This window comes from Protopterus annectens, chromosome 13.part0 (genome assembly GCF_019279795.1).
Source record: "Protopterus annectens isolate FY-2018-M chromosome 13.part0, PAN1.0, whole genome shotgun sequence".
Lineage (NCBI taxonomy): Eukaryota > Metazoa > Chordata > Ceratodontiformes > Protopteridae > Protopterus > Protopterus annectens.
In genome coordinates, this window is record NC_056747.1 from 921,933,226 (window position 1) to 921,953,013 (window position 19,788).

The 19,788-nt window shown below is 38.2% G+C and overlaps 1 protein-coding gene across 1 annotated transcript in view; it reads right to left on the bottom strand.

Moving 5' to 3' along the window:
• Nucleotides 1–19,788, bottom strand: part of LOC122787984 — a 164,164-nt gene that overhangs the window by 131,145 nt on the left and 13,231 nt on the right. The window contains 1 exon segment of the mRNA XM_044054911.1: nt 351–1,106. Within this exon segment, the coding sequence (XP_043910846.1) occupies nt 351–1,106 (756 nt within the window).

Here is a 19,788-nt window from a genome sequence, read left to right on the forward strand (position 1 = left end):
GTGTGTGTGCGCGTGCGTGCGTGCATGTGTGTGTGCGTGTGCGTGCATGCGTGTGTGTGTGTGTGTGTGTGTGTGTGTGTGTGTGTGTGTGTGTGTGTGTGTGTGTGTGTGTGGACAAGCTTGCATTCTTGTCATATCCTGAAACATATCATAGTTGAAGTTTATGATGCTACACTGTCAACTGCATAAACAAAATATCTCATTGATTACAAAACATTTTACTGTCGCACATGCAGTATATATATATATATATATATATATATATATATATATATATATATATATATATATATATACATATTTGCTGCAAATTTGATTTTATTTTTTTAAATTGCAACAAAACATGCCACAGGCAGACATAAATATTCTTGCATATTCCTTTCGGAAATTCTGGTTCAGAAGTCCATACAGGAGACCATTAAGGCAACCATTGAAGTAGGCCATGAAGTAAGTTACAGAAAAGAACCAAGCTGGTATATTAGGTGCTACCTTTGTAGGGTTAATAGCTACTGCTAAAGCAGTGAAATTCAGGGGGCCCCAGCAAACAGCAAAAATTACAAATACCATAAACATTGAAAAGAAATGGCGTATCTCATGTGGTTTCAGTTTTTGTTTGCTGTCTTGTCTGACACGATATTTAACAGCAATCACAAGGGCCCAAATCCTTACATAGCAGAATACAACAATAATTATTGGAACTATAAAATGAATGGTCACAGTGACAATAGTGAATGTTGAGCTCACAGTCTGTCCTAAAGTGCAGCAGTATATCCGCGTATCGTATTGGAGTGCATCAATACAGAGAGATGGCAAAACTGCAGCAATGGCCAGAAGCCATGTCAGCCCAACACAGACGTATGTATTCTTCAAGTTGTACAGTTTGTCATATAGCTTGCTGTGGCAGATGAAACAGTATCTGTTGATGGCGATTGCAGTAATGTTGAACACTGATCCTACAACACTCAACCCCAAAACAAATCCACTTGCCTTACAATGCGTAACTCCTAATATCCATCCATTATGGAACATAGCAAGCAAAGATAGAGGGTATGGGTATGCAGACATTAAAAGATCAGCCACAGCTAAGCTGACAACAAAGATGTTACCTGTAGGAAAGAGGAGAAAATGTGTAAGATTTACCTCACATCTTGCATGCCATTTTATTAAACAGTTTCAGTTTTATTGTACTGTTACTGCTACCCCTCAGGTCCAGAGCCTAGGATTCCATTATAACGCTATTTAGGTATAATCTGCAGTTTTTCCCCCATGCTCATATGAATTTCCTGTGTTACTGTATTCCCTTCTCACTAACCAGTGATATGCTGGTTAAGGTGATTGCCTATCCTAAAAATTGTTTGCACTGTAGAATTTTTCTCCTGCATCTTTCAAGTAAACAAGTCTTTGACTCAGTGGAACTACTGGTTAACAAAATGAGAAAAATGTCAGTATTTTATTTCTTCTATACAGCATTTCTGCATAACTAAGCTTCTGTTATACTGGATTATTAGAACATATATTCAGTCAGTGTTTCCTTTTATTATTTAATATAATGACTAGTTGACAACTAGCATCAGTTAAATGTCATTGCTAGCAGCATCATCAATTGTAATGAAAAAACTCCAAACCATTTCAAAGGGAGTTGCCCAAGCCCCCTCCCCCACAATCTTGACAACTATAACTCCAAGATCAAATAATAATGTGGAAAAGGGAAGACTTGCTCACTTGCAGCATTCCACAATCTTACAGCTTCCTGTGCCTTCAAGTAAAAAAAACAAGTTAGTCTTTTTTTTACCTACTTGCATTTGACTGGAAGGAGGGCAGCCAATAAAATACAAACATTTAAATATTTAAGATAATTTTAATGATGCATTTTATATAAGTAACATAATTTATTATAAATAAAATATTTATGAAGTCTTCAGGATACACGATAAGAAAAAAACAGTGAAAATTTAAGATGTAATTTGAAAAAGCATTTCTTCACGAAAAGAGTGGTACAGCTATAAATCAGGTGGCCTGTTGTACAGGCAGGGACAAAGCTGGAGGATTTTATGATTGCATGAAAAGGCAGTGAATAATATTCTTGAAGCAGAAAATAAACAGATATTTAGCTGAAACTGCAGTATTGTCAAACTTCACAGAATTAGGCAGAATGAGATCAAGCCATACTCATCTACCTTCATTGTCCATTTTCCATGTTCTGAGAGGATGTGCAATCTGATTGGCACTATTTATTCTCTTGCTTATATTAAATAGGCCAAGCAATGTAACATGCTTTCACATGAAGTGATCTAGTTTACCCTGCTACTAAAACAGGATTAGGACTACAGTGAAAATTACATGATAGCCATTTGATTTGCTAACCATTGCTGATAAACTGCTGCAATATTAAACAAATGTAAAGTAAATAATGTTGGCATTTAAAGGTTTTGATTATTTCATAGTATATACTGAAAGGACCTATACTGGATGATCGAACTTTCAAAAGTTCGAATGTCAAACTGCATTTCACCTGTTTTACTGCTACTTTAAGTGATTTCTGCATTTTACACTGTTTATTGCACTTTAAGTTACTAATTGTTGCAAATTGTTTCTGTAGGCTACACACTAAAGTGTGCTAGCCGATTTACAGCATTTATAGCATTTACTGTCTGTTTTTTTCCTTGTCTCTGTAATAAAACAAAAAAATCTCTTGTTTTCCCGCCTTACTGAACTAGAGTAGTCCAGTTTCAGAGTTGCTGATCCCTGGGCTTTGTTTTTAGTTCCTGTTACTGATCCATTGCCTTATTAGGGAGGAGGGAAGTTTCTTTGCTTACCAGTGGGAGTGGGAAGCACTGAGCAGCCTTTCTGTCCGATTTGGTGAAGTTTCAGCCAGAAACTAGTAGTCCATTGGTCGTTTTGGGCCAATTCCTAGCTCCTTTCAGCCCCCTGCTATAAAACACGCTAAACACGCGTTTTCCAGCTTGTACCAACTCAGCACAGATCCTCGTAGTGGCCTGCAGAGTGATCCAAGCAGCAGAGAGCTAAAAGAGTGACTTTCTACCAGATATAAGTATTTTTTGTGGCTTTCCCACTGTTATTAAGCTAGCGAATGCATTTCGCCTGTTTTACTGCTACTTTAAGTTATTTCTGCATTTTACACTGTTTATTGCACTTTAAGTTACTAATTGTTGCAAATTGTTTCTGTAGGCTACACACTAAAGTGCGCTAGCCGATTTACAGCATTTATAGCATTTACTGTCTGTTTTTTTCCTTGTCTCTGTAATAAAACAAAAAGGTCTCTTGTTTTCCCACCTTGCTGAACTAGAGTAGTCCAGTTTCAGAGTTGCTGATCCCTGGGCTTTGTTTTTAGTTCCTGTTACTGATCCATTGCCTTATTAGGAAGGAGGGAAGTTTCTTTGCTTACCAGTGGGAGTGGGAAGCACTGAGCGGCCTTTTTGTCCGATTTGGTGAAGTTTCAGCCAGAAACTAGTAGTCCATTGGTCGTTTTGGGCCAATTCCTAGCTCCCTTCAGCCCCTGCTATAAAACACGCTAGACGCCGTTAGCTGATTTAGCGCAGAGTTGCCACTGTTGCACACAAGAGCAGCGGCGGTTAAACAAGGTTAAACTATTCAGGCCATCTAAATTCCACTCTTCAAATTTTCCCTTAGAACTACCTTCCTCGAGCTGTACTGCTGATCTAACCAGCATATCCTATAACTGAAAAGTTCATCTCTACTTGATTCCCAAGTAGACTATTCTCTATCTGTAAAGCCTAGCACTTACTCCTACAGTACTTGCACCTTGATAAAGCACTCTTATTATAGATAGTACCCCACCAGCCTAAAACCCACTTTCCCCGGAGTCCTTTGAAAGTCTCTTTATCTACTTCTAGTATGTCGAGGGATCAGTTGCTAGTGTCCTCTCCAGCTCAACTGGTGAACCTGGGAATATTGAGGCAATGTTACAATTGCCTCATGTACACAGACAATCCTCTCCTTCTCCCACAAAACACAAATACATGCGAGAGATGCAACTATACGGCCAAACTGGAGGCTGAGCTCTCTCAACATAGGACTGGCAAGACCAGACAGGAGGAGAAGGTAACCACACACAATACATACCCAGTCACACATGGTACCATCACAACTTCAAATCATACACATACTCACACAAAGACATACTCGGAGGCTCTGATCAAAAATTTACCAAAACAGCAGAGGCCACCAAAGCAGACACCCAAACAACTACCACCTCACGACCCAACACATAGACCACACAGTCAGAGTGTCAAACAGTCACAGCCCTTAAGGCCAAACAAAATGCCAGACACACTTGTCATTGGTGATTCCATAGTCAGACACACTGACGTCCCGCTCACCAGACTGAGTAAGGAGAAGGTCACAGTAAGCTACCTGTCGGGCGCTAGAATCCGCCACATAACGCAAGCACTCAGGTCTCTCAACAGCAGATACAAGTACGACTCAGTCATTGTCCACGCTGGTGTCAACGACCTGAGACGTACCTCCTTGGACTACATGAAAAGGGACATCGAGGAGCTCTCTGATTATGTAGCCCAGGCAGGTATGACCCTGACCTTGAGCAGTATCCTACCTTCACCTAGAATGATGCCACAATACAGTGATAAGATGATCAGCTTTAATAATTGGCTTAAATTCTGGTGTCATTCAAAGGGGATCCAATGTCTGTCTGCCTGGGATGACATGCTGGACAAGCCACGCTGCTTCAAGGGACGGCTTGCACCTGTCACCGCTGGGCTTCGGATATTGGCAAAGGCTCTTGCCACCCCCATAGTGCCTTTTTAGGCAAGGCTCAAATTCTAAACCTACCACCCTAGAACACCAAAAGGAAAAAACTAAGGGTAATGCTGCTCAATGCCAGAAGTCTCAATCTCAAGATGCACGCACTCGAGGCCCTTCTCAATATGGAGAACATCGATGTCTGTGCTGTGACAGAAACCTGGTTCAAGGCTCCTGAGAGCACCCCAGCACTAACAGGTTTCACCTCATATCATGCGTTCCGGCCCCAAAATCCGGACAACACCAAGAAAGGAGGAGGGGTGTCCATATTCATAAAGGACACCCACACCTCAAGGTTGGTGGCAACGCACGATGCATCGGAGACCATCCAGGTGCAATTAACCATAGGCAAGACTGCTCTGCAATTTGTAGCATATTACAGGCCACCCTCTCAAATTTAGGAACCTCACATGGCCTTCCTGAAAACATTGGAGGGGATAAATGTATCTCCAAACACCATCATACTAGGTGACTTCAACTACCCTAATATAGACTGGGAACACTACTCAAGCCCGAACACTCTAACCCAAAGATTCCTGGAGTTCATAAACTCAAATGCCATGGAACAACTAGTCACCATCCCCACAAGAGGAGAAAACATACTTGATCTCATCATCACGAACATGGGATCAAAATGTTCAACACCGGAAGTATACCCCTCACTGGTGAGATCAGATCATAAACTAATCTCGCTGGAGGTCCTCATCCCGCCCCCACCTGAAACAAAAAAGACCACAGTGAAAAACTTCTCAAAAGCCGATTTCACACTAGTTTAAGGCCCCTGAGCCAGTGGTAAACATTACTCAAACCGCTGAATCACTTACAAATGCCTTCTACCAGCACCTACAGGACTGCATGGATCAGGCAATCCCAAACAAAACTAAGACTCTCTGTACCAAAGGCAAGCGTTCAGTCTGGTGGACCCCAGCCATAAACAAGCTCTACAACAAAAGGAGGAAGCTACTACAAGATAGAGCAAAATCCTTGAAAGGTAAGACACCTTTGATCATTATAAGTAAAAAACTAAGAGCTCTCATAAAATCATCCAAGGCAAATTTTGAGAGAAAAATCGCCAAGGACTCTAAAGACAATCATAAGGCCTTCTTTAGCTATGTTAGAAACCTAGGAGGAAACTCCCAGATATGCTCAGAATTAGTTCAAAATGATGTGAAAATTACTGAACCTACACACATTGCCAACATACTGGCTGACAGGTTCAGTGCAAACTTCTCCGGAGAGATATCTATTCCAGAGGATTGTAGCCCCCCAAACATCTCAAAAGCCCAGGTGAGAACTGCCCTCACTAAGGCAAAAAACACAGCATCCATGGGACCGGATGGTGTCCCCGGCTGTGTGCTTCACGAACTCAACGAGGAATTAAACCCACAGTTAGGACAGCTGTTTAATCTTAGCCTCACCTCAGGATACGTACCCAAGGAGTGGCGCACGGTGACTGTGGTCCCACTTCATAAGGGCGGTGCCTCCACAGACCCTGGAAATTACCGCCCCATTAGCTTGACAAGCCTTATCTGCAAAGCCATGGAGAGGATCATAATGGAACTCATAAATAAAGACATAGGGAACTTGCAGACTTTGGATCCAACCCAGTTTGGCTTTGTCAAAGGCAGATCCTGCCTCTTAAACTTGGTTGACTTTTTCGAGACAGTCACCAAGGCCATTGATGAGGGAAAGGCAGTCCATACAGCCTACCTCGACCTGGCAAAGGCCTTCGACACAATACCCCACTCAGGTATCATCGAAAAACTCATCAGCTTGAATGTAAACCCATACATCACAAGATGGGTTGCAAACTGGCTAAGTGACAGAACCCACAGGGTCAGAGTTGCTGGAGCCATGTCAGACTCAAAGCCTGTCACAAGTGGTGTCCCACAGGGCTCAGTCCTGGGTCCACTCTTGTTCGGCATCTACTTTTCTGAAGTACAAGCAAACACAGGAGGGTTATGGCTGACAAAGTTTGCAGATGACTGCAAACTGGGCGCCATAGTCGAAAACACATCTGACACAGATATCCTCCAGAAGGGCCTCACAGAAATGGATAACTGGTGCCAGAGCCATGGCCTGAAGTTAAACGCCAAAAAATGCATAGTCATACCCTTCGGGAAAAAGGTTACCCCTAGCTACCATATAGGTGGCAATCCACTGAGCACAGAAAAAGTCATCAGGGATCTGGGGACCCAGGTTGACAGTAGCCTTTCGTTTGACACTCATGTTGCTAAAGTAGTTAGGAAAACCTTCTATATCGCCCACCTGATCATGAAGGGATTCACATCTAGATCAAGGGAGGTCATCGTCCCCCTGTACTCATCACTCATTAGACCTATGATTGAGTACAATGCCCGGTTCGGAATGTATCTGACCAGACACCTGCTGCAGCTTGAAAGGCCCCAAAAGTTCCTCACCAAACGGATAAAGGGTCTCAAAAATATGTCTTATGCTGCCCGACTGAAAGAACTCCAGCTCTATTCAGTCTCATACCGCTTGCTCAGAGGTGACCTGTGCCTGACATATAAGGCCATGTCAAACCCAGATTTGATGAATATGCTTCACCTCAAAAAATCTAGATCCCTCAGAACCACAAGGGTGGGAGACTTAAACCTTGACACGGTTATAAATAGAATGTGCTGGAGGGACAGATTCATCACCCAGAGACTCCCTATGCTGTGGAACAAAATCCCGGTACATGTGAGGCAGAGCACCTCTCTGGCCTTGTTCAAGAGGAATCTTGACCAATGGATGGGAGATCGCAGATATACCCCAGGGATTACTTCAGTGTCACTGCTTGACAGAGGCACAGCAAAATGATAGGCATAGTTTTTATTCAAACTAAAGGGGTGGCGAAAGCCACATAACTATGGGCTAGGCTTATAACTGCCCTTGGGCAGATAGCCTAGTATGAACCTATGAACCTATGAACCTATGAACACCATCTGATCAAATTTTTAAAGTTTGAATGTTTTAACGGAGATCCCTGTACAGTGCAGAATGGGAAGATTTCCCTTTTCTGCACTGTAGTGCGATCTCAGAGTTGGTATATTTAAAGAGCGGGGGATGTGGGGGGTGCAGGGGGATCTTGCCCGCCTGCTTAAAATGTTCAGGTAGGTTATTTGTATAGATAATTTTTTTTATTAGATTTTCGAACTTTTAAAAGTTTGATCATATGGTGTCAACCATATGACAGTCGAACTTTTCAAAGTTCGATTATCTAATATAGACCATCTGACACCTTTGGTAATAAAACATTTATATTTGGATTGTTTTAGAATTCTGACTCTGAAAAATTAACACCTTAACCACTGACAGGAAAACACAGTTGCAAGCTGTGTTAATTGATTAATGCAGTATTCCATTAGTTATCCAAAAGGGAAAATGGCTAGTATATGAGAGAACATGTATACAATGAGTCAGATGTGATTGTTCATCTGTTGATGAGGAAGCATTGTGTATGTTGGTATATGTGCTTAGATAATATTAGGCTGTAGGTTCCAGGATGGTCTTTCCTTCTTTTCCTCGGAAGCTGTCTGCTCATTCTTATTTTGATTAATCCTGGTGCTTGTGTGTCATTTTTGACTATTTTTTTGTTGCTCACTACAAATTGTAACAAAGTGTGTTTGCTTGTTCACTTGGTGCTGTTTTTTTCTTGAAGTACTGTTTTACTGTTTTTTTTAAAAGCATTGTTCTATTCCAGAGTTCCACTATCCTGGGAATAAGAATAATAAAGTGAGTGTTCGAGTTAAAGTCACCCACACGGGACTGTAAGAGGTTTGCCCCTTGCAAAAAAAAAATTTCTTTAAAATTAAGCAGGTGATGTTTTTCTTCAGATACTGTTGGTGAAGTTCTTTTTGCACTGAATCAAATAGTTTCATACAACACTGAATGAGGAAATCAGCACAGAGTGCTATGGACTCAAGTTGACATAGCGGATCTATCTGCAAGGATTTGTTTATTATGGCATGGTATTTGTGTGTAAGGAGGATGTATATGTTGGGCATGTATGGGCATTCATATGGAGATTCACTTAGTGTCAGGGATGTGACATTAAGCGATAATACTTCCCTCAAGGAGGTACTGGATAGGATGAGCAAGATAATGGTTCCTGCTGAGCTGTGTTGGTATTTTTAACTACTAGTGCTGTAGTTCTGATACATTAGGTTTTCAATTGTCATACACTCATTTATACACTTTAGAGCAAAATGTATAGCTGTGCTTCATTATTTTTTATTTTTTGGTAATTTTTTTTAATTCCCTACAAAACTCCTCCATTATCTATGTCCTTAAGTCTCACCCCCTTGCTCATCTGCTTCAACATTCCTGGCACTTATCCACCTTATCCACAAAGACTAGAGTCCTGCAATTAGGGGAAATAGTGTAAGTATTCAAAGTGCAAATCAAGAGATTAGGACAACCCAGTATGGTGAGAGTGGTTATGACTTATCTACTGTCCCAGCCAGTCACATTCGATGTATGTATGTTATGCATGCACTGCTGGACCACAGTCTTCAGCACTGAGAATGTAATGAGTTGCAATCCCAACCCCCTTCTCTGGGATAAGTAAGTCTGAAAATGCTACTTAATTCCTACCTTATCAGCCAACACTGGTAATTATGTTATAAAGATTAGTGATTAAAATATTTTTGATACCCAAATTTCAGGTCTGTGCTGCCATTTAGTTAGAAGTTTCAACTTCCTTTTTCACCATCTGAATATTCAAATAAACACTGGGAGAAAGTGCATAACACTGGGATATTTAATATGAATAATATCCTGGTAAAACTGTGGAAATTTGTAAAAAGTAAACTTTTATATAAAAATACCATATATTTTGATATTCTGAGGTAAGATAAACATTTTCAATAGTCTGTGCTTTTACAACATCCATTCTTTATTTTAAGAATTACCTTTTTAACATAACAAGAAGTAACAACACATGTTTGGCTGGACTATAGATTTGAAATATTCATATTTGTTTCATAAGGGTTCACACTTCATCTGCAAACAAGACTCACCTTTGAGCTCAGAAATTAAGGGAGGTTTTTGCTTCTGAGTGAAACAGCGAGGGGGGGAATGACTAAATATCAGTCTGTTGCTAACAAAAACATTATATATGCAGCAGAAATCTTCCATTACTGATTTGGAATTTGTTATGTTTAAGGGCAGCACAAAGTATGTGTCTGTATATATATATATATATATATATATATATATATATATATATATATATGTGTGTGTGTGTGTGTGTGTGTGTGTGTGTGTGTGTGTGTATGTATGTCAGGTGGGAGAGAAGCAGGCGAGGAAAGCAAGCTGCTAACTGTCAAAGACCAGAGAGTACACAAGGTTATCAGAATTTTTTGGGGATAACAAATGTTTTTCCTGAACTGCTTTCAATGCCTCAGTCATTTTATACTAATGAAGGATGGTGATAAGAAGAGGAACTTCTTAACATTGGTGTGCTCAGTCTGTTTTGATAAAAGAACCTAGCATATTATCTTATCTGCCTGTCTTAAAATGCACATAAGGGTGGACAGAAAGCAGTGGCAAAATAGAAAGATAAATGGGATCCCATCTTTTCAAACTATCCAAAATGAATAGACCCTGAAGCATCTTCAGTGAATGAAGCTGGGATAGACTAGAGCAGCAGGACATCAGCTCACAAAAGAATGCATCATGAAAAAATAGAATTGTTGTATAGGTACCAACTTCAGTATTTCATTATTAGATGTATGAGCAGTGAGTCTAAGTTCTCAAAGAGAAGTTCTCTTTGAGCTAAGAAGTTAATAAATTAATGTTTTTCAGTCCTAGAGAGCATTAATAACATGTTGTATGGTTTAGTACAGTAAATGGTAAAATGATCTCTACCAAGCAGCTGGAACAAAGATGGAAAATCTACATGAGGAATCTTTAACTGTCATGCAGACAGGAACTAATAAGGTACAAACACACTAATGAACGTAAATTCTCAGGAAGCTTAGAAACTGTCATGCTAAAGACAAGACTCTTTAGCACTGCAAATATATTTTACTTTTTGCGGTATAGAGTTTAGCAATAAACTCGTTAAAAGTCTCTAAGAAGAGTAGTAAGTGTGAGTTCATCACACAATCTTTTTTGTTCTCAGTTGGTCAAGATGAAAAATATGCTGAAATTTAAAATATTACTTTGTCTGCAATGTTTTTGTTCAGCACTTGTACTCCCAGATAAAGACTGAACTGTGTCTAGACAGTTTAAAAAGAAAATAATCCATTCGACATTTCTTGTTTCAAGAGATATACTGTGTGCCATAAATGCTAAAGCTCTGAATAGACATAGAGGACTTTTGAAAAATGTAAAGCGAGAACTTCCCATTAATTTTCAGCTATAAATCCTAAATTTCCATACAGGAAAAGTCTGTTGTAGAATGCAGACACAGAGATGTTCATATTACCCAGAGACAGATTGCATTTCAAAGCAGGGGAGAAAAGCAGAAAAGAGAAGAAAAGAAGAAAGTTTTGCACAAAAGTAGCCTTTGATTATAATAAGCATTTCTTTCTTTTCCCAGGTACTATGTGCAGTGACATTTTAAAGCATTCATATTTCTTATGCTTTGGTATGAAAATTAAAATGAGTTCCAAAGTTTGGTTGTAAGACAATGTAATTCACGGGTTTCTAACTTCCAGTTTCTTTAATTTCTTCCTGAATACAGTGTGGACCTGAATAGGTATTGATGTTATACTGCTATCTTAATGACAGAACTTCAGTTACAGAGTGTAAAAGGTATAATCAGACACAGGAAAAATGTGTATTGTATAAAAGCCAATGTGTACTAATTTTATTTTATATTTTCTTTAGCAGGCATTTTCTGTAAAAGGCATGTACAGATTTGTGCATGCACACAGGCATGTATACACACACACACACACACACACACACACACACACACACACACACACACACTGTAGCAAGACATGCATGTGTGAGCGAACCTACTCATATATTAAAAAGACAATGTAAGGTTTATGTATCTTTGAGTTTTTATTTCATGTAGTATTTAATGCTGAAGATTTCATAAAGAAAATGTTAGTTAATGTTTTTCAATAAAAAATGAGCCACAGATATTAATTGCAAAAAGGAATGCACAAAAGTCTGTCAAGTTAATGGCAACAGAAATCTGGTCATATTTCAAAAATAATATAGAAAAGTACAACTGATTTTGTTCTGTTGCATTTCCAACTGAGACAAAACTGGGAGCATTCAGATTTCTTGGTAAAGTATGTTTACAAACTACACTTGTTGATAGGAAAATAATCAACAAGTGGGGTACATGCGTTATACTGACATTCTAATTAACAGTCTTGTAACACAGAGGACGATTTGTGAGCTTTGAAATATCGGCATGGTAAAGTATGCCACTTAGTATGGTCCCAAACTAGAGTGTTCTACACAACATTATTGCCAAGGGGGGGGGGGTGTATGGGTAAGTTCTTTGGCAAAGTTGTTTTAAATTAATTCACATTTTTTCTTATTGTCACAAGGAAAACATCCCAGATAAAATGAAATTAGCAGAAGATTTAATGAATCAGCATTATAACAGAAACATGTTTGTTCATACACATGTAAAGTTATTTCCTTACTAATGCATAGGGGATACTTCACAGACTTCTGAGTGGAGTGAGAAGCAATCATGGTTTAACACATGATACAGACAACAGGTTAGGAGAGTCATCACTGTTCTAAATATAAACTGCAGTTAAACAAATCAACAATATTTAAAGCTACACAGTTTTCATGTTTAGAGTAAAAACCAAGCAAAATGTTCAAGTTATATAAATCAGAACATTCCAGGTTTGATTATGTCTAACCAGTACCTGCTAATCTGACACACAAGCAATTGAGTTTTTAGTAGTGAATAGCAAGTTCCAATAAAAACATTTATTCAATGTTTTCATACTTATTCCATGGTTTGTGGAAATAATTGGCACATATTTTGCACAAGGATTTCAGCTTTGGTAAAATTGTGGATAGACATATGGAAGACTTCATTCATGTAGAGGCTGGTAATCAACCAGACTTAGTAATTGCTTTGCTTCAAACCAATGGTAACTAATGTATTGTAAATTTGTTTAGATCATCATTGTACATGTGAATTTTCATAAAAAATGTTTTTTATGAAATTATAGAGAACTAGACAAGATAATAGACAGTTTGCATGTTCAAAATTTTCCTGTATTAGTTTAATAATGCATCATGATAATAATGCATCATAGGTTCATAGATTAGTACTAGGCTAACTGCCTTTTTGGGCCATTTGAAGCCTAGCCAGTTACCACATGTGAGAATCAAACCCTGCACCTTGTGTCTTTAAGGTAAACACCTTAACCATTATGTCATCCTCCCACCCCCCCCTCATGAGGATAAAGGGCGGGGGGAAGAGAAAGGGTAACATAGCTATAAAATGTTAGGAAAATAATGGAAAATACATTGAAAATCGTGAGACAAAAAGTAGCAGAAGTAATTGCAGGGTTAACTGTGATGCATAAGATAACATACAGGGTATTTTTGTGTCTTTGCATCAAGAGATAGTTACTTAGGAAGTATGAAACAACTTTAGCTGTTGTAGTTTTATTTTATAGTGATACTAATAAAGGGATTACTTAGTGTATTAAGGCAGATTTGATTGATTTCTTCTTTTGTAAGAAAATGGTATTTTAGAAGCTGGCACAGAGGGTTAAGGCTGTGAATTGCAGTTCCTCTGGCAAAAGGTTTGATTCACTCAGTTCTCTTTGGCCTATTTTGTGACCTTGAGTAATTCAGTTAACAAGGCATTACTTTCAAATTGTTTCTGAAGAGGAACTGTGTGTCCAGCACACCTAACTGCTCTACAAATGGGTGTTATTCGGGCACAATTAGGTTTTATTAGAATTCCATCAATAAGAACTATAGTTATTTTATGTTTACATTTACCAAACAGTTTTCAATCTATGCACTATATGTGCATATGATTTTCACAATGTGCACATGTGCATATGATTTCCAAGATATGTATAGTATGTGTATATGGTTTTTACAATGCAGACACATGTGTAACAAAATGTGTATATGATTTTTACAACTTGCACAAGAGGTGTATATTGTTTTCATGCTATGCACATCATAGGCATGTAGCCAAACGGGTCTACTTCTCTTGACCTAAAACCCATTTGACCGACACCCAGTTGACCTAAATTTCATTTGACTGACAAATCATTAGACTGACTCCCATTTCACTAGCATTTAAGACATAGACTTGTGGGCTTTCCTTCACCTGTGACTTGCTTGTGATAAAAAGAATTACTGTAACTTACAGTGCTGACTGTTAGAATTCCGATAGTCATGTAGAAAGTAGTGTTGTAGTGTTTCTAAATGTGGAATTGTCTCTTTACATTTTTATGGAAAGTATGTTAAGTAATTTGGCAAATGTTTTGTACATTCCCAGCAGTAGTGGCAGCGTGTGGAGTACTGTAAGGCAAGTTAAATGCATATGCCCTTTTCCCCACTGTGCTGCGATCCTGGAGTTAGTATATATAATTCGGGGGGGCACCACCCCCCTTATTGGGGAGTGGGTGGACATAGCTCCCCACCTAGTTTAATTGTACATTGTCCTGTTTCTATTAAGAGGGTAAGTTAGTAGTTTTTAAGTTCCAGAAAGGGTTAGTTATTGGTGTGTGCTTGTCTATGGTTTAAGATTTAGTATGTTGAAATTCAACATTGTAAGGTGTCGGTGAAATGGGAGTCAGTCAAATGAGTTGTCAGTCAAATGAAATTTAGGTCAATTGGGTGTCGTCAAATGGGTGTCAATCAAATGAATTTTAGGTCAAGTGAAGTAGATGCAGCCAAACAGCTTCATAGCTAACAGTATTCGGATATCAGTTTAAAGGGTAAAATGAAATGTTCATTGTAACATCCTGGTTAAAATCTATTAATACTACCTTAAGAAACAAGCAGTAAAGGTTATTTAAGGAAAGGAACAAACTAAGTCAAAACAATAAACTAAAATCCAAAACTGAGGCTCCGAGCGATACTAGGACTACGAAAAGTATAAATTTTAATTAAGCGCTTTTCATCGCTTTCAGTAACGCAACTTCTTCAGAAGCCTCAGTTTTGGATTTTATATTATTTAAGGAAAATCAAAATATTGTAGATCAGACTTCGATGAGTAAAATATCATGGAATATGGAAAATAAAAGAATACTAATAAGATTGCTGATTATGTTTAAAAAACAGAATGCAAAAGACATGATTTTAATACGTTTGTGGATGTGAAAAAATGAGGAATGAATCCAAAATGGTTGTTATACGCAGCATGATTCTTGGACGTCAAGTTCTGACCTTTGTTACATGGAGTCAAATAGATATGTATTTCTGGAGTTAGCATAGGTAAATAAGATGTATTTATTTTCAGTGTGAAAAGGGAGAATGTGTAGATAATACTGTACAATCATTTCAAGTAGCAAAATGAGATTTAAAAATCATTTGGGTACATGTTAAAAGTAAATATTCTATACACCAAAGAAGTTGATGGCTCACTACGGCATGGATAACCAATTTCTAGGCTGGGGAATAAGATTTTTAAAATGCTTTTATTTATAAAGTTTCTTATTCTAATCTTGCTATGTTTTTTCTGTAGGACATTAATAAAATAGTACAAGATAGGTATTAGAGAATTATTAATAATGATAGAATGTGTATGCTTTTAAATGCATGGAGTAAGTGCTACTGTTCTAACACTCCAGCCAGTAGATGTGTTTCTAACCAAGTGTTCATCTTCCTACCCCTTAGGTCTGTCCTACTGAGTTCTTGCTCCATGTAAATCTGAAGATAAAATGATCACATGGTTATCTAAAGAAGGTTAGAGTCAGATCTCATACCCACTTTGTTAAGCTGAAAAAAGTTTAATTTATCGATAATGGATAATCCAAAGGGAGAACTGTTAGACATGAATTTAAATATCAAAAATGTAAGTGCCCAAATGAATTATTTCATACATTACAATAATCAGAAACATTTACAGCAACTGTATGCTGTAAGCTAGATAAGGCTCATAGTACTGCTTTGTTATTGAAGAAAGAAACATTATAAAACATTGTTTGCCTAAGTGATCTTGTTCTGTTCACTGTTCTGTGATAGGCACCGCTTGTTTGTGTAACTATGTGGATGAAGTCATAAGAAAGTGCAGAGTATGTGAAAAAATGCTGACAAAAGGAGAGCAGTATTGCTGTAATTGAATTCATCCTCAAGTTTTGGTGAGTACCTTCACATGGTGGGCACTGTTTTCACAAAATGACAGCAAGACAACACTGATATATAGATATTTTATATAGTATATATCATGGACAGCGGTAGGTTAAAAAATAAAAATGATAATTGGGTCCACAAGTCCCAGGATAATAAAGTGCCAAACTTGGTATGCTCACTGGTCCCAAGACTGGAAAAATGACAGTGTATAATCCTCAAGACATGTAAACATTCCTACAGTGGGGTTAGGCCAGGCTCAGGGGGAGAATGGCTCCCATGTCATAGAAGGAAGTAGTAGTCGACAAAAAACACAAAAATTGATAAGCCAAAAAAAAGAGACATAAAGATGACAGAGTAGACTATTGAGGATAAGGAAGAAATTATGTATTGTTACTATTATGCAAGAAGCCCATAATTTCCAGATATCAGATATTCAGAAATATTAAGAGAGAAATTAGAGAAAAGAAAAATATTTACACAAGAAAAACTGTCAAAAGCTTCAAATGAAAATTTGCGTTCATTAATACAACATATCCATGAAATACATTACATAGACAAAGAAACATTGGGCCACTTGGAAAAAGAAGCAACAGAGGAAGTAATGAACAAAACCTAGAGATTTTTAAAAGGTATAAAAAAAGAAACATGGGAAAGAAAAAGGGATCTGATATGGTATATGATTTGCACGAAAGAGAAAGCCAAACAAATAAATACAAAAAAGCAACTACAAAGATATTTGTAGAAAAATATGAGCAAAGACACCCAGATAAAAGGAACAACATAGAACAGAAGATTAACAATGTAGAAGTTAAACAAATAGAAGCTAAAGTTATGGAATACCTGTGAAGTAAAGGATTTTGTGCAGAAAGTCAAACACAGGTTATGTCACAGCATGATGGAACAATGAGTTCCCAAATTAAAGAGAAACAGGTAGAGTGGGAGACACCTGAAGAAGAACTATGGACATGGGAAAGAAAAAGATATCTAATATGGTGCTATTTATGCAAAGGAGAAAGCAAATCTAATGAATGCAAAAAAAGCAGCACCGAAGAGATTTGAAAAAGAAATGCAGACAAAAGCATCCAGATATGGAAAATTTCACATTACAAAAATAAGAAAACAAAGGGAGAGAGGAGAAACGAGGATTGCTAATGGAGAAGTTAAAGAAATAGAAACTGAAATTATGGATTACCTGTGAATTGAAGGATTTAGTGTAGAAAATCCAACACTGTAAAACAACAGCATGATGGAATAATGAGTTCCCAAACTGGGGGAAGACAGGTAGAATTGGAAGCATCTGGTTACTTGCTACATGAGAATACTCTGGGGCCTTCAGTGGGAAACAATTACAGGAATTCAGTTGGAGATGCACAGCAAGGGAAGGAACAGGAAACAGTGGCATCTCTGATGTAGTCAATGTTGTGGAATGACAGGCCCGATATAGGTCAACCTCCATGTCCCAAGAAGCTCAAAAGGCATACTTGGAAGTACTGGAGACACTTACCATCCAACCTAACACCCTAATAATGGGAGACTTTAATTACCCCCCTCTATGGACTGGGAATCCTACAAAGCCTCAAATCTACACTCACAGAGATTCCTAGACTTCTTAAATATAAACACCCTTCATCAAATAGTGAATTCTCCCACTAGAGGCTCCAACATACTGGACCCATTGCTCACAAATATGGGAGAATGATGCCCCCCATGTCTCATCCTCCCTTGTAAGGTCTGATGATAAAGCTGTCTCCTTCAAAATCAAAATCAACTCTGTAATCCCATTAAAACCAGTAACAGTTAGGAACTATTCCAAGGCAAATTACCATTTATTAAATGATAGATTGTCAAAATTCAATGTCTCTCCAAACCCAAAGAATGCAGCAGCCTATGATAAATTGCTCTCAGAAATTCTGTACAACCATGTCAATGGCTGCAATGAGGCTCCTGTACCTTCCAGAAATAAGCCCAGAACTAGCCCTAGAAGCAAACTGTCTTGGCAGCATTCCAAATTAAACAGGATATACAAAAAAAGGAAACAAAATATGGCAAAAAACAAGAAGTGTAATTCCCATAAAGACAAAAACTCTCTCATCAATGTAAATAGGCAACCAAGAAGGCTAATTAGGTCAAGCAAAACCAACTTTGAGGCTAAGATAGCCTCCAAGGTGAAAGATAACCATAAGACCTTCTACAGCTATGCCAGAAACCTGAAGTGCAGCACACAGCAGTGTGCTAAACTGGTGGTTAATGATGCCACATTCACTGAGCCTGTCGATATAACGAACATGTCAGCGGACAAATTCATTTCCAGTTTTACTCCCCTCTCACCCCAACCATCCCTTCAAAAATACCTTCAGATATAATCCCTCCAACTATAACTAGGGAGCATGTGCTGAATGCACTCATTAAAGTCAAGAACAAGCATTGGTTGGCCCTGATAACATTACAGGATGCCTTATGAGTAGTCTAAAATATGACTTATCAGGACTCCTGGAGTCATTATTTAACTACAGGCTCAAAACAGGCTTTCTGCCTTGTGAATGTAAGAGTGCAACAGTCATCACCCTTCATAAGGAAGAACCTTCTATGAATCCTGGAAACAACATACCCATTAGTCTGATGAGTCTTATTTGCAAAGCCATGCAAAGAATTATCAACAAGGACATAGAAGCCCTCCAGACACTGGATTCATCTCTGTTTGGCTTTGTCAAAGGGAGGTCATGCTTAATGAATCTGGTAGACTTCTTTGAAAAAGTCACTAAGGCATTGGATGAGGGGAAAATGGTGCATACTGCCTATCTAGATCTGGCTGAAAAATATGATACAATACCCCAATCAGGCATTGTCAGCATACTTATGGAACAAGGTATAAAATGCTTTATAACACACTGGATAGCTAGCTCAGTCTCTGATAGGACCCAGGAGATTAGAATTGATGAGTTCACCTCCACAAAGAGGCTGGCAGCAGTGAAGTCCCTCAGGGCTCTGTGCTAGTCCGACTCCCCATTGGCATCTACTTATCAGATGTCAAAGCCAATGTCAAAGGCCTTTGGCTGACCAAAATGCAACCTACATTGATCAGTTACATTACAATGATCATGAAAGATTGGAAAACCGCTTTGCAGCTAAGCCATGCCAAAGGATAAATGTAGGTTGTATTTTATACATCTGTAAGCACTCCTTTAGCCATGAATGTAAGATGCTGTCAAATGCTTTTTTGTAAACTATCCATGATATAGTTAGAAAAAAATTCAAAGGGAGATATTCGAGGATGACTCTTTGTCACCCATGCTGTTGTGTCTTGCCCTTAACTTAAGCTGTGAACTTAAAAGGTTAGGTCATCATTTCAACTTGTCTCCCAGAAAACATCCAAGTGTAAACACTTCTCATCTTCTTTTTGTGGGTGACTTAAAATGTATAGCTCATCAGATGAGTGTTGAAAGCATAACTGCAAGTGTTTAAAACTATCTGAGATGATAGGAGAATGTCATTTCGTTGTAATAAATGTGCAAAAGCAACATTTAAAGCAGGAAAGCTACGACACTAAGAAAATATTAATCTGGGACAGGAATGTGATATAAAAGAACTTGAGCAGGAAGGAGTGAATACATATTTAGGAACTGATGAAGGATTGACAATAAACCATGAACAAGTGTGAACAAAACTCAGTACAGAATACTTCAGAAGATGAAAACTAATATTAAAAATAGCCCTGACATCCAGGAA